The sequence below is a fragment of the Peromyscus californicus genome, unplaced genomic scaffold (assembly GCF_007827085.1).
Source record: "Peromyscus californicus insignis strain IS unplaced genomic scaffold, ASM782708v3 Scaffold_13__1_contigs__length_99412109, whole genome shotgun sequence".
Lineage (NCBI taxonomy): Eukaryota > Metazoa > Chordata > Mammalia > Rodentia > Cricetidae > Peromyscus > Peromyscus californicus.
The window spans coordinates 40,796,015-40,816,027 of NW_026294424.1; the positions used below are offsets into that span (position 1 = coordinate 40,796,015).

The window sequence follows — 20,013 nt, forward strand, 5'->3', positions numbered from 1 at the left end:
CTAATTTGAAAAAAGAAAACTTCTAGTGTACAGGTTAAAACTACAAAATAATGTAAGTTTAGAAGAAAACATGGGCCTGGGCAGCGGTGGTGCACACCTTTAATCCCAGCACTTGGGAGGCAGAGCCAGATGGATCTCTGTGAGTTTGAGGCCAGCCTGGTCTACAGACACCAAAACTACACAGAGAAACCCTGTCTCAAACCCCCCCCCAAAAAAAAAGAACAAGAAAACATGAGTTCAATTATGAGCATTGACTACATATTAGGATTTGCTGTTAGTTTTTTAATATGGTAATGGTATTGTAGATGTGCTGTAAATGCTTAAGATATATGTATAGACATGTATACACACACATATATATGGAAACATTTATAGATGAAATGATATTAAGAGTCCTACAAAATAATATGATTTAGGGAGTAGATATTAACCCAGATAATGCAACATTTACATGCACTGGTAATTTTTGGAGATGAGCAATGGGGCTTGCAGAATACACTACACAGTTCTCTCTAATGTTATGCTATCAAACTTTAAATCTCATAGCAAAATGTGATATAAACAACAATTGCCTTATCTGGAAGCAAAAGACTTTATGACCAGAGTTGAAATTCATCTGCAAGTACTTCTGAAAAATATCATCTTCAGCTTCCCAGTCTGCCACACACTCTAAAATCAGGATTGAAAATTGTGGGCTGGGCTGCGGTAGTGCACACCTTTAATCCCAGCACTTGGGAGGCAGAGCCAGGCAGATCTCTGTGAGTTTGAGGCCAGCCTGGGCTACAGAGCGAGATCCAGGACAGGCACCAAAACTACACAGAGAAACCCTGTCTGGAAAAACCAAAAACAAAAAAGAAAAGAAAATTGTGTGCGTGTGTGTATCAATAGTGTTTCTTCCCAAATTTATAACTCAACTTCAACCTCTCACTTAAACAATCATTAAAAATATTCCTCTCCCTCCTTGATTTTTGGACCTGACTGTCTCATGGGAATCCCAAAGTCAATGTGTAAAAAACAGAACTAATATTGAACTCTAAGTAAAGCCCCGTGCTCTTAAACCAGCTGTGCGACCTCAGGGCAGCCTCTCAGCCCACTAGTCTCCAGCTTAGGGACCACGGAAACCACTAAATTATCTCTGTTACTTCCAAGTCCTAGGAATATAAGAACTAAAGCTTGTTTTGTTTTGTAATTACCAACACACACACACACACCATGAATGCATGTAGGCACACATGCAAGCACACACACACATTATTTTTGTATATATATGTGTGTGTGTTGATGTATATACATTATACATATATGTATATGTATACAGGCCACTATGCATATATAGTGTATATGTATACACACACATGCCACTTTAAAAATGATGTCTAGTTTAGAAGCAGCAATGTTTATAGTAAATGGTTGTATTCACACAGGCATCACTGATCACATATTGGTGAAAAGATCAGAAACCCATATCCTCCCCATAGCAAAAGCCAGAGAACTGTCTGATATTAGCAATATAATTTAGATAGTTGGCTTTCTCCAGCCCCAGTTATTTATTTTTGAAATGTGACAGGTGCAATTTTTTCCAAGACAAGATGGTTTGATCTCTAGGACCTATGGAAGCATCTATAGAAAGCTGCATTGCCATGTTTACTGCCTAAGTGAAGGTGTTCCACAGTGAAGTTAAAGGGGTAATAAGTAAGAGCCTTGGAGGCTGTTCATTGGAGGCCAGTGGGATGAGGCCTGAACGACAGCTGTGCACTGCTCAGGGATGGCAAATAGCTTTGTCCATTGCATGGGACCTACAGTCAAGTAGCACCAGCACATATCATGGTGATTTACTTGATTTCAGTGTCTGTGTGTAGGTGGAGGGGGCAAAAGTCTACCTACAGCCCGATACAAGTGAAAATTAAAGATTGTTGAAAAGGGTGGAGAAAATGTCAACTAGCTGCTTTCAGAACTTCACCCAGGAATAAAGATCATGCACTTAAAATTCTTCTTTTCTTTTCTCTGAGGCACCATGAGCCTGACTTCAGCTTAAGTATCAAGTTCCTGGAGACTCAAAGGAATGACTTGAAACTTCATTAAGTGTTGTGGGGGAACCCAGCACCACTCATCTTTGAAGTTTTCAAGCAGATTACTTTTTGTTCCTCCTAGTCCCTTCTAGTGCTCCTAGGCTTTGTATCAGTTTGGTGACTAGATCGTTTTCCCCATGTACTGTCTTGCTTCTGCCAACAATGTCCCTTGGCAGTCACTTTCTGGATTCCACTTTACCAGGGACCACAGCTATAGAAACCTAGGATGGCAGACCTTCCCGCAGTATGGTGGGGTGTGACTCTGTAAACCACCAGAGTTCCACAAGCAGTAATACTTGATATCGGACTTCTTAAGGATCATTTTAAAGTCTCCAGCTTTTGTCCACAGTACAGCCAGTAACTGGGCCATTTGGTTACTAGTCTGTCAGCCAAGGTGGTTACAGTTCCAACACTTGTCAGATGAGGAGTCTAAGAAATCTGGTGGGTACTTTTCAGAGCCTCCACATAGATCATGGCAAATGCTGATGTGACTACACAGATGAGATCCTTCTCTTGGATCTCCTTGGGTTCCCTAAACACCAGTGTTTTATGAAATGCTTACTTCATTAAGAATTCGTATACATATTATATTCTAAGCCTAGAAACACCTCAAGGAGGATGTAAAGCGCAATCCAGTACTGTCTTAATCAGTTTTGCAGGTGAAGAACTAAAGTTCTAGGGAAGTGAAAGTTCCAGAACTTTCCTAAAGTTCCTAAATCCAGGCCTCCTGGCATCCAAGGTTCCCTGGATGTCACTATTCTCTGCTTTTCCAAATAAACCAACAAGAAGACATAGCTTCTGGACACAGGCTATGCTTGTAACATTGTTTGCTGTTGCTAGTTAGGCACAAAATGTTCTTTTAATTGCTAGAGCACATGGAATCCTGAAGGGCTTCTGGGAAAATGGGACTCTAGTCCTTAGGTCCTTTTCAGAAGCTCTGGCTGATAAGCAGGGCCATCATACTGCTGCATATTTTCTAAGAGCTGTGTGGTCTTCTTGAAAGAAATGCTCTTCCTCTAGAGGACTCTGGGACTTTTATTTGGCTCCTGCTGTAGATAACTGGGGGTTATTGTAAGTCAATGCCAAGAGTATTTCAGCCCTGAATGGACAAGGACCTCACCCAAAGTCATTTGTTCTCATTAGTTGACTTGTATAGGCTATTCTTACCACCCAGGGGGAAAGCTGGCAATGTCTCTAGACAGTTTGGGTTGTCACACTGGGAAAGGGTTGTGGGTATTAGTGTCAAGGCCAATTCTCCTGAACTTCCTACCATACACAAGATAGCACCTACTCCAAAGAATTAGTTGGCTCAAAATGTCAAAAGTACTCAGGCTTAGATTCCCTACCTTAAGTGTAGAGTGATGCTTAGTCTCCCTGCAGAGCCACAGGTCAACAGCAAGGGAGCTCAGGATGGGGGTGTGTTTTGCTGTCAGCATGGGCTTTCAGAAATGAGAAAGTAAGAGCACTTAGGGTTCCTTCTAGGGAGCAGCAAGTCAAAGGGTACAGATACCTTCCTTCCAGGAAAAACAAGAGCAAAGAGCGTGCAGGAGACCCTTTTTCGAAGGGAGGACCCCCTAACTGCAGCAATGAGGAAACAGGAAGCTGCCAGCTTGGAGATTTAAGGAGTTTCATTTCACTTTTTCTCGCAGCAACCCTGGGGTCGGTGAGAAAGCTAAGTGCCATGCATAATAAACAGATAAAGGCAAGGAACCCTGAATAAGTTCAGAAACCCATCTATCTAGTGGTAAAGCAAGAGCTAGAGCCAAGTCTTTTCATGTTGTGATGGGCTGAACTGTGTTCTCCTCATAGTCCACATTCATTTATGGCAGCCCTGACCTCCAGTATGATGGATGCATTTGGGAACAAGGTTGTAGGGAGGTAATAATCCTCCCTGTGTGTGTGTGTGTGTGTGTGTGTGTGTGCGCGCGCGCGCGCATGTGTAAAAGGACAACTTGTGGGGTTCAGTTCTCTCCTTCCACTATGTGGATCTCCTCTTCCCCCCTTTCCCCTATGAAATGTAGGTCATCAGACTTGGTGGCAAACAGCAAGTGTCTTTTTACCTGTTCAACGATCCATGTGGTCCTTGTTGGGAGGTTCCATACGGAGGTATTTGATGTTAAATTAAGTCACAAGGGTGGGAGTGGTGTTCTTGTGTAGGAAGAGGAAAATATCTAGAGCTTCTTTCTCTCCATGTGAGTACACAGGAAAGACCACGTGAAGAAACAGGAAGCAAGGAGGAGAGCCCTTACCAGAAACGGCCCTGTCACACCTGTATCTTGGGCTTTCAGCTTTCAGAAAAATGTGAAAGAAATACTTGCTGTTTTAGCCACACACTCTGTGGTATTCTCTTATTATAGTCTGTATAGATGGATAAAGATGCCAATAGCTAGCTTTGCACCAGGCTCTCCCAATTCTAGCTCATCACTTTATTGACAGTAAAGCCACTGATGACCAACTCTGATTTTTATGACTTTCTTTTTTCAGGCTTCAACCCATTTCATGTCTTTGTCCTACCTATAACCAGTCAGCATTTATGAAGGCTCTCCTTCCTTGATTCCTTGGTTTCTAAAGTACCACCTTCACTCTGAGTCTCAGGTCCCTTCTCTTGGGGCTGTATCGTGGGCCAGCAATCCACAAAGTTCAGCATTCTTTTGTCTCTCTGAACATTTTTCCTGGGAAAGTTGCCACAAGACCTATTTCTATCAGGACCTTAGTGTCTTCTACGCTAAGAAATTCACAGAATAAACCTGTACCAAAGATCTGCTGAGTAAAGGAATAAACGGACAAATAAACACACTATCTCTTGTGAGGTGATAACTTTAAAAACTAGATTTCTAGCCTAGACATCTTTTCTGAGTTCTAGACGTAAAACATCAGTCAGTGACAATCCATAAAAGTGTCTTGCAACAAGCATCTCCCCAAATTCAATGATTTAGACACCTAGAAGCATTTATGCTCATGGAGGTTAGCAGTGGTCGGCCAATGGTCTGCTCTCAGCGCTATGATTCAGGCTGTGAACTGAGGCTGGATGCAGGTTGGTTGCCTTAGGGCCAGGTGGTAGCACAGTGGTCAAATGCAGCATGCTTTTCTCCTGGCAGTGGTTAAACTTCAGAAACTCATTTAAGGTCTCTGGCTATGTTCACACTCTCTAACGTTCCAAAGAACAAACAGTCTCAGGAAGAGGCCTATCATCAATGGGATGAGGAAGGACCTCTGGGTTGGTGAGGGAGTAAGAGGAAGTAAATGCTTGATCATTGAAACCAGCATAACTGTCCCATCTACAAGGTGCCCACCTGTTTAAATATTCTACAGGCTCCTTAATCATCTATGTGTTTGCTAAGAGTGGAGTTGGGTCGTCATGGCTCCATTCCAAATTTGGAGTCTGTCTACTTCTAACTGTCAATTCATTTGATTTTTGTCCATTCCATCTTACAGAAGCCCCCACTATTCTGGTCTACATAACTGGACAGCTCTCCTCCTACAGACATGGGCCTAGTCATTCACGTGTTTTCTACACTTTTGAGATTCTATGTTGATGGCACGTCTAAATCCACTCCCCACCTCTCATTCTATGTGATATGTTTTCCTCCTGATTGTTGGTCTCAGCTGCCAAGGTCTCCTCATTCTCTGTTTCAGCTTGTCTAAGTGCAATGAGGAAACAGGACACTGGGCAGTCCTTTTAAACCCTGATGCTCGACACTGAAAATAATCTCTCATCAGTCTTTCCTAGTGACAGTGTCTCTGGATTTGGCAATGAGATTGACATTAGGACCCTCCAAAGGAGAGAGAGGTAGGTTATTGGCCAATTTTGCTTTTCTATGGCCTGGTTTAGATTACATTTAAGAGTGCACACACACAGAGACACACACACGAGCCTATACTTGGTTCTAATTTTCCCTCTCATATTTATTTAGGTTGTTATCAGATAATTTGATAGTCTTCCACAGGACAAATGGGCCTTGCTCCCAGTGGCTGAGGACAGGAATAGCAAGTCTGGATGAATGCACTTTGGCAGCACAAAGAGGAAAAGCTTTCCAAGATGAATGTTGGCAGTATTGCTAGCTCTTGCCTGCTGTATTAATTTCTCCCTTAAAAGAAAGCTGACCTAATTTTTCCAGCCCAGAGCCCTAATGGACCCTTATTCAGAGGCCATCCTTCTCCTACATAAAGAGCTGCATTGTATTTAATGATAAGCCTTTTAATGGAATTTGCTATTTCTGGGTCTCTGGGAACATGCCATTAATGAGCTTGCAAGTGCAAGGAATAGCAGATGCTTGAGGGGCATGCTTTTCAAGGACAGACTACCCTGGCAGGAAAATGAACAAAACCAGAAACAGGTTCTTTTTCATTCCCTTGGCTTTAACCAAACTCTGATCTAGATAAACTCAGGCTTCAAAATTTGAATGCACCATGCCCTCATCTCCTTACCCTAGCACCTGTGTATGTGCCATTATCTACAAATGTTTCTGCCATAAATCCATCACAACTCCATCTGCAAAATGTAAAACTAGACCGAGGGACACATAAACTAAGAAGCTAATACCTCTCAAGATGGTTTGGTCAATGCCCATGTAAAAGCCTGAAGAGAACAAGTAGAGAAAGTTGGGAAGAATGGTTTGAGTTAAATCTTTTAACTTCCAGGAGCTACTTAGCTCTGGGCCCAAATCTGCATGTTTACACAGTAAAATAAAAGCCTGTTGTTAACCAGAGAGTTCCCTCTTTACAGAGCATCATACTTATTATTGCTTATTACTCCACGGACACTTCCAAATTGTACCTCTAAAGGAGAACAGCTCACCGAAGCACACACACTACCTGTGGTTGAGGATCTCTGTCTTCAGTGCATCTCTTGCTGTTCACAGTGAGCTGGCCCCCAGGAGTGACTTAGCATCCCGTTTAGATTGGAATTTTGCTTACATGTCCATTCTTTAATCTGAATCTTACTGGTACTTCCCTGAGCTGAGCCCTAGCATCTTGCAATTCAAAGCCCTCAGCTCACACTGATGAGTGAGTTCCCAGCAGTGTGTTAGAAGCTATTGGCAATTTAAGGAGGAAGAAGGTCAAAATCAAACCACAGCAAACAAACATCCATTAAAACAACAACAAAAACCTTGATCATCTCAAAGAATGATCAATCTGTAGTCTGAAATGTTTCCTAAGCGCATACTTAAAATGTGAGTTCTCCAACCATAGCTGATTGCGATCATTCCCAGAGAACTACAGTAGTGTTGTGGGAAGGAAGAAGCCTTTGGTGATGTAGATGGTAGAGAGATGTAAAAGATGGCAGCATTCGTAGGGGCTTAACGTGGACACTCTGTGTGTGTGTGTGTGTGTGTGTGTGTGTGTGTGTGTGTGTGTGTGTGTGTGTGTGATTTTTTTAGTCTTCTATAGTTAGTATCAAGAGAAAACAATATCCACCAAGAACACAGCAAGACAGAATGCTAAACAATCTTCTGGGCTTGCATTTCAACAAAGCAAGAGTCTCGAGGTCAAGGAGCAAAGCTACACAGTGCTCTTTTGGAACTCAGCAGGCAGGGGAAATAGCTTTAGGAAAAACCTTTTAAAAAACATTTGTTATGCTTCAGAAGTCTGGGGAAAACATTGTTCTCAATGATGATACCAAAGATGCAAAAGTGGATCCTTCTGCTTCTTGCTTTGAAGGTTCCACAGCTAAGAAAAAGGCTTTCTAGAGAGACCAAAGTCAATGACTTGCCTCTTGGGTAATTGCTAGTATGTTTGCTTTTAGTGGGCCTCTGAAATATGAGAAAAGCATGTTTCTCTGATACTTTAATTTACCTAGGAGCATTTTCCAGGTATATTCTTTTTCCCTGGAGCTCACAATATACTAAGTAGCTTCAAATAGGTTCTAGTGAACCAACAGCCTGGGTTGTGATTATGTCAAAGTGGTTTGAAAGTAATGATATCAGCTGGGCATGGTGGTGAACACCTTGAATCCCAGCACTCAGGAGACAGAGGCAGGTAGATCTCTGTGAGTTGGAGGCCAGACTGGTATGGTGAGTTCTAGGACAGTGAAGGATACATAGAGAGACCCTGTCTCAAAAATCAAAACAAATCAACAACAACGTAATGATGTTATTGTCTCTGTAACTATAGAGTATTTCTCTCATAGAGGTTGTGTTTAGATTATGAGAGTTGTAATATATGTGAGGTTTATAGTAAACAAATCAGGCACCCAGAACATGTTTTCTTTTGGATTGTTTGAAACATTATTAAACATTTCTTTTTAGGCTGTTTCCTTCCATTCTTCCTGATCTTCACACGCACCTACCTGAAACAAAGGTGAGCTCTGCTAAAGGAGTCAATCTCCAGAAAAGACTCTGGCAAGTGTGCAAAGGTAGAGTCAAAAGAAAGACCTTTGGATTATTGACTTTAGTGAGGAGAAAGTAGAATCAACCAAAACTCTGGCAGGGGCTACTTCAAGGAAACTTTGTGATCATTCAGATTATTCAGGCTTTCCCAGTTCTCCCTTATAAACTGTTAACACGGTAGTTTATTTCTGTACACAAGCAATAGATGATCTTTCACAAGTCTCCGTTTAATCCCTAATTAGAAAAATGGATACCTTTTATCCTCTTTTGGGTCCAGAGTTGCTTGTTTATACCAGCTTCATTTATGTTTGTAGTTATACAATTTCATGCCAGATTACATCAATTATCTATTTCTGTGAGAAGGAAGCTCTTGTTGAAGGCTTCTGAGAGACCTAAAAATGACAAGCTTATAACAAAACAACACTCACACACCAAACAAGCAAATAAACCCATACGGTATCAATGTAGGTGTTACAGAGAAGTCTAAAAAGAGCAGCAAGGGGGTTCAGATGGTTCAGAAGCATTAAGAGCTCAGACAGATTCATATGTGTGCTATAGTCTCAGTCTTCCTATGAAAGACACCAAAACTGGAAAAATAATACAGAGGCGTCATGGTATGTGTCTTAGTTTGAAGTTGCTGTGATAAAATACCCTGACAAAAGCAACTTAAAGGAGAAAGGATCTATCTTGGATTACATCTCCAGGGGACTCAGACAAGCATGCTGCAGAAAATATGGCAGCAGGTAGGGAAGGCATGGAGGAGGAGCAGGGAGCTGTCTGGTCACATTTCATTCACACTCAGGAAGCAGAGAATAAACTGAAAGTGGGGTCTAGGTATAAAACCTGAAAACCTGACCCCAGTGACCCACTTCTTCCAACAAGGCTCTACTTCCTAAAGGACCCATAACCTACCCAAACAGTTTGGACAGCAAGTGTTCAGACACGTGAGTTAGCCTCTGGATAACATTTCACATTCAAATACACAGGAGGTGTGATGTTATAGTCGGAGACTATATGGAGGAAGGTTGTTGTGGTGTAGGAGATAACACTTCGGGGAGAGAAAGAGCCACCTCAAGTGATGATGGTAAATAATTTATTATAGATGAACAGATTTCATTCTAAGTGAACCTGGGATTTCACTTCAAAGCAAACCATTATTGGGTTTTAGATTTTATAGTTACATGCTTTGCGCTCAGGAGGCAGAGGCAGGTGGATCTCTGTGAGTTTGATACCAGCCAGGTCTACACAGTGGGTTATAGGCCAGCCAGGGATACACAGTGAGAGAAAAAAAAAGAAACCCTTAGCCACTCTCCATACTGTATCTGAACTGCATTCCTTAGCATTTATACCTGATAATTTTTGTGTATATATTTTTGTATGTATTTCCTCCACCTGCTCCTTGGTGATAGACATTTACTTTGTTTCGATTTTTTAGCAATATAAGTAATGTTTCTGTGAACATTCACATAAAAATTTTTATGGAGACAGGTGTTTTCATTTCTCTTGGGTACTCAGGAATGTAATTGTTAGATCATATAACATTTCTGTTTAACTATTTTAGGGAACCGTTGAGGCCATTTTTTTTAAGTGGCCACATAATTTCAGATTTTTGCCAGCAATGTAGGAGGGTTTGAGATCACTCTGGTTGCTGCTGTGTGGAGAAAAGACTGAAGGAAGGCTGTGGAGTGGAGATGGGGAAGGAGAGAGAGGTCTAGAATGGCAATGCAAAGTTGAAACATCTTAGTAGGGTTCAAGGCCACTCAGCTTAGGGAGCACTGCATATTGCTTTATGGTATGATGCAAAAGATAGTGAGGGATGGACATGTTTACATCACAGGTTATATCATTAAAGTATAAGATTCCAAAGGAGTGGGCTTGTTAAAACAGATCTGTAGTTTTCAAAGTACAACTGCTTAAACATCTGTCCCCAAACAAGCTTCTACAAGCACAGGAATATTTTCAGTGAAGTAGATGGAATCAAGTCAGAGGGTGTAATAAAACTTGCAACTCCTTTTAACTAAGAAAACACTGGGCTCAAATGGCAGCCTGTGACAGAGGATGCCTTTGGCGAAAGGCATCACTCCTATTGCCTCTGGTACTTCCTGGCTTCCAAGGCCAGAGAAGGGCTTGCTTTGGTCCAGTTCGCTGGGGTAACAGTTCACTCCTCAGTTTACTGTTTTGTGCTCACCTCTACAGTTCATCAGGTTCAGGATGGGAAGTCAAACAGCGGCCAGGGCCAAGATCTGCCTGGCACTGGATTCTAACACCTCTTATGTTAGGAAGCCTCATGACAAATCCCCAGGGTAGAATCCAGTTTAGGGTCACCGTTGCATTTAGTTGTAAAGTTTATAACTGGCAACATGCATGCATGGGTGTGTAACTGGGGACTGATCTAGGGCCTTGTGTATGCTAGGCAAGCACACTGCCTTTGACTTACACGCCAGGCTTTTTAAAATTCCAATTTGAAACAAGGCTGACTAAGTTGCCTAGGCAACTCATGACATAGCTGGGGCAAGCTTTGAACTCGCAATGCTTTTGTCTCACCTCAGTCTCTCAAGTAGCTGGGGCTATAGATATATGCTATAATACCCAGCAAATGGCTATGTTGTTAGAAGCTCTCCAGGTGGTTTTTATGTGCATTTTGGATTTTGGATCATGTGATTATAGTAGCATTATGCTACTATACATAAAATTAAGGATTTTACTGTTTTGTTTTTTTTTTTTTTTTTTTCCGGAGCTGAGGACCAAACCCAGGGCCTTGTGCTTGCTAGGCAAGCGCTCTACCCCTGAGCTAAATCCCCAACCCCAGGATTCTACTATTTTAGAAGATATATTACTATATTTTCTTAGGAATCAGTACAATGAAAGAAATCCTAACCAAATACATGGGAAGAACTTTTTTTTTAATGCATGTGGCTGTTTTGTCTGCATGTAAGTTATGTGTACCACATGTGAGGAGTACTCTCAGAGACTAGAAGAGGGTGTAAGATCCCCTGGGCCTGGAATTACAGATGGCTGTGGGCTGACATGTGGGTCTAGAAATCAACCCAGGGTCCTCTGAAGAGCAGATAGTGCTCTTAACTGCTGAGCCATCTCTCCAGCCCCATATGTGGAGCAAATTTTAACAGAATTTAACAAACTTAGTAAGGTTCTATTTTGTGCCAGTTACTATATCAACTGGTAGAGAAACAGATGGATAAGGAAAATGAATTATCATATAATAAACACATTTAAAATAAAAAGGTTTTCAAAGGCTTTTTTTTTTTTTTAAAGAGGAAGGGGAACTTAAAAGATAAATGTGATCCCACTTTTAAGAGACAAAGCCATTTCAGGAAAGGATACAGGAGGGAAAAAGAGGGATGGCTGTGTATTCACAAAAGCCAAGACATGAAATACACCCAGATGTGCACTGGCGGATGAAAATGTGTTATCTATACACACCAGTGTCCTATCCACTCATAAAACAGGATAAAATCCTGTCTTTTGCTGCATCAAGAATGGAGCTGGAAGGCATTATTGTAGCTGGAGGAAGTTCGGCACAGAAAGACAAATACTGCATGTCCTTACTTACATGTAGCAGATGAAATAATTGATTTCACGAAGGTGCAAAGTAGAATGAATAATGGTCACCAACGGCTAAGGACAGTAAAGAGGTAGGAGAGGGCTGGTACTGAGTATAAAGGGCCAGTTGGGGTAGATGAAATGCCTTCTAATGTTCCAGAGAACCACAGGGAAACCATGGTGGACAACAAATAATTGTGTCTTTCAAAACAGCTAGAAAAGAGTTTGAATCATCTCACCACAAAGAAACAGGGTGATGGAGACACCAGCTATCCTGGGATGACCATATACTGCATACTTGAGCCATCACACTGGGTCTCACACATACAGGTTTTATGCATTTTGAAATTCTTCTTCTTCTTCTTCTTCTTCTTCTTCTTCTTCTTCTTCTTCTTCTTCTTCTTCTTCTTCTTCTTCTTCTTCTTTTTGGTTTTTGGAGATAGGGTTTCTTTGTGTAGTTTTGGTGCCTGGCCTGGATCTCACTCTGTAGACCAGGCTGGCCTTGAACTCACAGAGATCCGCCTGGCTCTGCCTCCTGAGTGCTGGGATTAAAGGCGTGTGCCACTGCTGCCCTGCGCATTTTTAATTTTTAAAAAATTAAAGATAAGCATAAAGAGTGCAAGGTAAGTACAAAACGAAGCCTGGAATTGCACTTGACTGTCATTTCAGAATTTGGAATAGGGGTATGGAGTGGGAAATTTTACTGAAAAAGTGAACTGGAAATGGAAGAATTGTATAATGACTTTGGGAAACCTCCTAGTTTCTTAGAAAGTTAAACAGAAATTTAGTGTAGACATGAACAATTTTATTTTTAAGTTTGCATCTAAAGGCACATAATGACTTGTGTATGAATATATAATGTTCATAGCAATACTGTCTATGATAGTCACAAAAGTGGACTCCAAAATTATCAGCTGGCAAAAGGATAAATAAAACACGAGGTAGCTATGCAAGGGATACATGCATGAACAATAAAAAAAGTATGAATACAGGATGAGCTAGAACATGATGGTCCTGAAAGGAAAAGCCAGGAATAAAGGACTAAATATTGTGTGGTTTCATTTATATGAAATGCCCCAAGAGACAAACCTGGAGATTTGGGCTGGAGAGAAGGCTCAGTGGCTAGGAGTGTTTGTTGAACAACCACGAGAAGCAGAGTTCAAATTCCAGCACCCCTACCACAAGCTGTAACAGCAGCTCTGAAATGGGTAGAGATAAAAGGAGAGCTGAGCTTTACTGGGGGCTAGCCTACATATGAAAACTAGAGCCTCTTGGTTCAGGGAGAGCCCTTGCCTCATGGGAATAGACAGGGAGTGACAAAGGAGGACACTTGACATTTTCTTCTGACCACCAGAATGTGCACACAAAACGTGTGTATATACTTACTCAGACACATACGCACAGAAATAATTATATAAGTACATCTTTTGGGAAAGGACAGAAAAGAATGAAAGGCTGCTTAGTGATGGGGTGTGAATAGCAACTATCTTCCAATGTACATAAGAAATGGACTCATGCCGGGTGGTGGTGGCACACACTTTTAATCCCAGCACTCAGGAGGAAGAGCCAGGAGGATCTCTGTGAGTTCTCGGCCAGCCTGGGCAATAGAGCATGATCCAGGACAGGCACCAAAACTACACAGAGAAACCCTGTCTCAGAAAAGAAAAAGAAATGGACTTGTTCTCCAAGTAGACTTTGTTTATGGATCACTGACTAAAAAACACATTGAATTTTACTAACGGGTGAAGAAAGTTTTTGTTGTTGTTGTTGGGAAATTCACTTAGATAACTTTAATAGAAACATCATAGTTAAGTAACTATGTTGTAATATTAAAGACAATTCTGAGACTGAGTTGAATAAAGCCCCGAGCACTCAAACCAGTAAAAGAACATAAATCATTCCACTAATCTTACAGAACATGGGCATAGAGGCTAAGGAAGCAAAGAGAAAAAATGGTAAAGGAAAACCACAAATTATGATGGAAGAATATCAGTAATTCCTTGGATTAAATTCATCTATCAAAGAAAAACTCATGGAAATATTAAATGTACAAATGTGGAAAATAAGCACTGTACAAATAGTAGGCAAAAGAAGAGTGGTTTATTAGAAACAACAATTTTACATTAAGCACTTAGCATGAAAAATGGTAATGAGAGGCACTACATAGTAAGAATCAATCATGATTTGTAATGGAGTATATAATCTGAGAAATGTACCAGGGACTCGGTGTCTGCCTTCTATTCTGCTGGGTCTTCATGACTTAGCAAATAATAGGTATTCCATAAATATTACTGAATGGAATCATTACCCAATCACACTGAAAGGATCTGTTGGTTTGACATACTACAGAGGAAAGGGCTGTGTCTTAGGGATTCTCTGGCTGTGGTAAAACACTATCACATAAGCAACTTGAAGAAGAAAAGGTTTATTCCATCTTACAGTTTGTAGTCCATCATCCAGGGATGTCAGGGAAAGAATTTGGAGGCAGAAACTAAAGTAGAGGCCATGGAGGAATGTTTATTGGCTTGCCTAGACCGCTTTTTTGTAGTACCCATGTCCAGGGATGGCACCACCCACAGTCAGCTGGGCCCTCCAACTGTAATTAAAAACTGCACTACAGACTTGCCCACAGGGAAATCTTATGGAGGCATTTTCTCAATTAAGAGTCCCTTTCCAAAAATGACTCTATTAGCCAGGATGGAAGGTGCCTAGGCACCAATATTCAGTATATGGGACAGGAGAGATGGCTCAGTAGTTAACAGTACTTGCTACTTTTCCAGGGGATCTGAGTTTGATTCCCAGCAGCCACATTGGGTGGCTCACAGTTACCTGTAACTGTAGCTCCTTGGGAGCCCACATCTGCTGGCTTCCATGGGCACCCACCCAATGGAGTGTATATACAGACAGACATGTGCACGGAAACAAAAATAATAAAAATATTTTAAAAGATCAAGTCTTTTAAAGACAGCAGGCACTCCTGGTATGATAGTAAATCATCACTATCACAATTCAAGGGTAATTTCTTTCATAACATTTTCCTTGTTTCTGCACACAATGTCATACTCCTTGTTTCTACTTTCATAGAACTCGTAATTTGAACTATCACACGTAGCAATTGTTATGTGTTTTAAATTGCTCTTGCTATTACAAATCTTGCTTCCCTTCAAAAACATTTTAGCATTTTGAAGACAGGGAAGGTGCTGTATACTATAATTGCCTTTCCAGGTACTTAAATGAATTTTATATAATAAACTTAAGTTTTATTATTGGTGCCATTAGATAAGTATGGGCTACACATAATGTTACAAGTCAAGGCTTCCAAGAAGTGACTGGAGACGGGCTCATGTGCAAGGAATATGAAGAGGTTAATGGCAGGAAAGGAGAACACAGCTCGTGTGTGGTGTTGTTTCAAGTCTGTGTTGTATTTTTTCTGGCAAAGCAGTGCAGTAAGGATGCCTACCCATCTTCAAAAGAGCAGGTGTGGGAAGTGAGAGGAAGATGTTTAGGAAAGAGGGCAGGACATGTCCTTCATTATACTCTGGACAACCCCTGGAGCTGCTCTTCTACTGGTAGGCATTGTGTTAGGAGTTTGAGGCCAAAAGGAAAATCCCAAGTAAACAGCTAATTTAATCCACTCAAACTCTTTAGGAAAGACAGGGAGGGATGTTTTCCATTTACAGACATGTGGAGGGAATCTTCGAGTTGTTCCTAATTGGGAAATTGCAAGGGATTAACAACCTGTATTGGTAACATCTCAGACACACAGCCTCGATATATTCAAACAGGACCCTGAGATAAAGTAGGGAGATGGGTTGGCTGACCTCCCAAGGTCTTTTCCATTCCCACGGTTATATACTGAATCCCACATTTTTCCCATTTGTGCTCGCACACATGCCTGCAGTCAGTTTTATAGTAAGTCCTCTGGGCTGTCTTCCAGGTTTAGTACACTGCCACACAAGGCTGCTAGCACTCAACAAATGATTGAAATATTTGTTGAATGAAGGAATAAATGAATCGTGTTTAAATAGGGCTCACATGATCTACCCAGCTGTAGGGCATAGAGGACTGGTAAGGGAGCATATAAACACACACACACACACACACACACACACACACACACACACACACACACTCACACACACACATCCTCACACTCTAACCTTGGGTAAGGGAGCATAAATACACACACACACACACACACACACACACACACACACACACACACACTCACACTCTAACCTTGGGAAAGCACAGTCCACCTGCTCAGCGAGCAGGCTGCGTGAGTTCCCTTGGCAGGGATCCTGTCTGCTGCTTCTAAACGCTGTATCCAGAAGGTCACTTCACCCAAATATAGGACAGCTTCCCTTGGTCTCCGATACAAAGTTTGTCAAGATTCAGTGCGGGTCTCCCCTGGGGCGCGTCCGCACTCCCACCCCTACTCCGGGTGCCCCTGGCGCACAGCTGATCCTCCCGCAGCGCCCCGCCTTACCTTGGTGAGCTGAGCGATTTTCTTGCACATTTTCACGTGCATCTCGGGATCACAGTCCATTCTCCAGCCCGAGCCAGCGCGGGCGTCGGCTTTAGAGCTCGCGCAGGTTCCTGGCGGCTGGATTTTGCTGTTGAGGGCAGATGCCATGGCTTTAAGGCGCCCTGCACTGAAAAGCTCTGGTTCGCGCTCTCCCTGCTGGCCGTGTGCACGTGCGTGCGAGCGCGGGCGTGAGGACTTTCTCCAGAGAGGTGGCACTGCGGTCTTGCCAGCACAGCAGCGTGGCTCCCCTTCCCGGAGGTGTCGCCCTCCCGGGCCCACTCGCGCACCCACCTTCCTCTGCTCGTGCTCGTTCGCGGGCTAGCTGGCTCACGGGCACCCGCACCCTGCAGCGTGGCGCTGGCGCCCTGCACGTGGGGTTCACGATCTGCGGATGTTTCCGAGAGGGTGCGGGTTACACCTGCAAGAGGACAGCTTCTGAGGGGTGTTCTGGAGGAGAGGAGGTTGCCCTGGACGGTAGTTTTCGTGGGCAACTGGGTGGCATGGGGGCTCCCAACTCTGCTAGGAACGATCCAGCCCGTGGTGGATAGCCCAAGCTAAGAAGAAAAATTGCTGGCCTTAGTCCCTAGCAGACCTGCGAGTCCGAATAAAAATACCCCTAAATCCTGTGAATTGGTAGTAGATGGGACAGGTGAGACAGCAGGTCTGTTACCTGCAGTCCTGATGCTTGGAGGGTGAAGGTAGGGGGCGGGATGCTGAGGGTCAGGAGGTAGAATTGGGGGGGGGGGAGGCTAATCACTCTGATTCAAGGAGGTTGGGATCCAGAGCTCAAGATGGGACAGTGCTGGAGCCTCAGAACCACAGAGCTGGACTAACTGGGAGCGCCCCCAACCCCTTTCCCAAGCTTGGACAGGAGCCTGCTCAGTGCCAAATGCTAGAGATCTCCAGAAACATCAAGTCTAAGGCCAACAGTGACTGAAACGGGGAAAAACCCACATAACCTACAGTAGGGAAAGGAATAGCAGCACAGAAAAAGTCCTGCGGGAGGTGTAGAGAGGGTGGTAGCGGGTAGGCACAAGGAGCATCAGATGGGGCTGAACAGCCAAGCCTATCCAGTTAAAGTGAAGCGGCTCATCAAAACTGTACCATTATCTCGGATGGACCTGAGGCTGAATCTGGTCGCATTTTGAAGTTGCTGCCTTTAGTTTGGGAAGGAGGTGGGTAGTGAGCTAAAGAACTAAAATCCTTCTGGCTTTCTTTGCTTTTAAACAGTGGACTTTGGAAAATACGATAGAACCCAGGTCAGATTTTTCTGAAGTGTGAATAGTGTCATCGTTATGAGTTTTCATGGCTAATATATTTTATTTTACAAACTGTCTGACCTTCCATACTGGAGGTGATAATACTCGTTTTTATAGGTGAGGTAACTTAACAGTTGGGTGAGAAATGGAGAGACACTGATACTACTACTGTGGAGTCATACCCGCCTTCCCAGGCATTCACAGGACCCGCAATAGCCACCAAGAGAATCTTAGGCCTTATCCTAGAACTCCTTGGGACAAAATCTCGGGCCATCAGGGCCAGGAGTCCATGTATTCAAAACAAGCTCCCTATTTAATTCCAAGTTGTATAGAATGCCATCTGTAGGATCTTAATAATACGCCAACTTTTACAGGAATACAACCACTGTGCTAATGAGAAGAAAATTAGCCTTCATGGAACCAGAACATTGAACCAAAAATTATTCACCATTTTGGATTATCGCTTCAGTGGCCCTGTGACTCATGATATTTGGGTGTGAACACACACACACCACAATGGTCACATTCCTGGTGAGTCTCCTAACATGTGCAAGCACTTGAGTACTACATTGTAATAAAGTTAATCATACATATTTAATTGTAATTTCATCCCTTTCATTTCTTTTTTTCCCTTTCATTTCTACTTTGCATTAATGTTGAGAAATTGAGCTAATTTTAAAATATGTGTTGGGGCTGGGTATGGTGGCAAACTCCTGAAATCCAAGTACTCTGAATCAGAAGCATAGTTTCTCAATCTTCTCTCCCAAGGGAGATATAAAAACAAAACACCTTGTCACAAAATGACAACATTTGCATTGAGATTTCATTAAGCATATTCATGTAACACCACAGAGAATATGGCATTTTGGAATAAAATGTGTTGAGGCAAAAATACAATGGGGTTACATAAAATATTAACATGATTATTAGGAGCACCACAATTTGTTTTGGAAATAGCTGCCTATAAGTACTTGGTAATATTGTTTCCAGCTTCCTACCCGAAAACTGTGCTAGAGGCAATGGATGTGGAGTCTAGTGAAAAAAGAAAAGAGGCAGGCACAAACTCCTTCTCAGTTCAGGAAACAATCAGTTTGCAAAGTACATTGACTTTAGAGAACATGGACAGAATGAATCTGGCATTAGTAGAGTTTTACTTCTGGTCTTTTTCTAGAGTTCAAATAAATGGAACTCAAAGGAGGAATGGACCTGAAACTTTCTAGTTACATTTGTAGCAAATTTTCCTCACCGAAGCAAATATTTAAATACAAATAAGTATTGGTAATGCAGTTGATAGACAGTTGAATATTGAAATACAGTTACATCTTTTAAAATGAATCTAAAATTTAGTATGCATGAGTGTTTTGCCTGTATGTATGTCTGTGAACCATATGCATTCCTGGTACCTGCAGAGGCAAGGAGGGAGTTACAGATGGTTGGGAGTTGCTGTGTGAGTGCTGGGAATTGAACCGGGGGGCCTCTGCAACAGCCAGTGCTGATTACCTTGGAGTCATTCTTCAGCCCCCCAATTGTTATTTCTTAATTTCTCTCTCTAGATCTGACCACTGCCTCATTTTAATCATTTTATCATGTTACTGTAATACACACACACACACACACACACACACACACACACACACACACACACACATCACCAAGAGCATTTACATGGAGCTAGAAACTCTCAAGTCTCAGTAAACCCTGCAATCATTAGGAACTTGATTAAATGAGTACTGTGCCTCCCCACCTCAGAAACTTTTGATTCCCTAGGACTAGGCTGAGGCAATACAAACAATTACTTCTGTTACAGTGCTGTTGAGCACTGCAAACACTAATCTGAATACTGCTTTAATGACACAAGCAAGCCCTGGCAGTTCCCTCTCTGTCTTCTAGCTTTGTAATGTTTCCCTCACCCCTTCTCCTATTCCAGTTCCGTCAGCCTTCAAGCCTTGGCTCAAGTTACAACTCCTGAATCCTAGATAGCCCTGGCCTGACTATGCCAGGCAGAGAGAGTTGAGCTTCCACAGCAGTAGTCATTTGATGAAACTTTTGGAATATTACATTTCACTAGTATATTATGATTATAACTCTGATATTTCAAATGAAACAACAGAAACTTAAATATTTTAGAATTATTTTTTTCATTTTGAAATTTGGGATTCGGAAGTCCAGTTTTTAGTTCAGTTTCAACACTGATTTTAATAACTGTTATAACTTAAACACCTATAAAACTTCATAAACTCATGGGAAGGATTTCAGTACAAATACAA

General features: G+C 42.2%; 1 protein-coding gene across 9 annotated transcripts in view; it reads right to left on the minus strand.

Moving 5' to 3' along the window:
- The window catches only part of Fam184b (family with sequence similarity 184 member B), a 125,761-nt gene that overhangs the window by 85,742 nt on the left and 20,006 nt on the right, over window positions 1-20,013 (minus strand). For all 9 annotated transcript variants that reach the window (XM_052734895.1, XM_052734894.1, XM_052734891.1 and 6 more), the window contains one exon: window positions 16,449-16,905. In XM_052734895.1, the coding sequence (XP_052590855.1) occupies window positions 16,449-16,595 (147 nt within the window). In that variant the 5' untranslated portion in view covers window positions 16,596-16,905. The remainder of the gene's footprint in view (window positions 1-16,448; window positions 16,906-20,013) is intronic.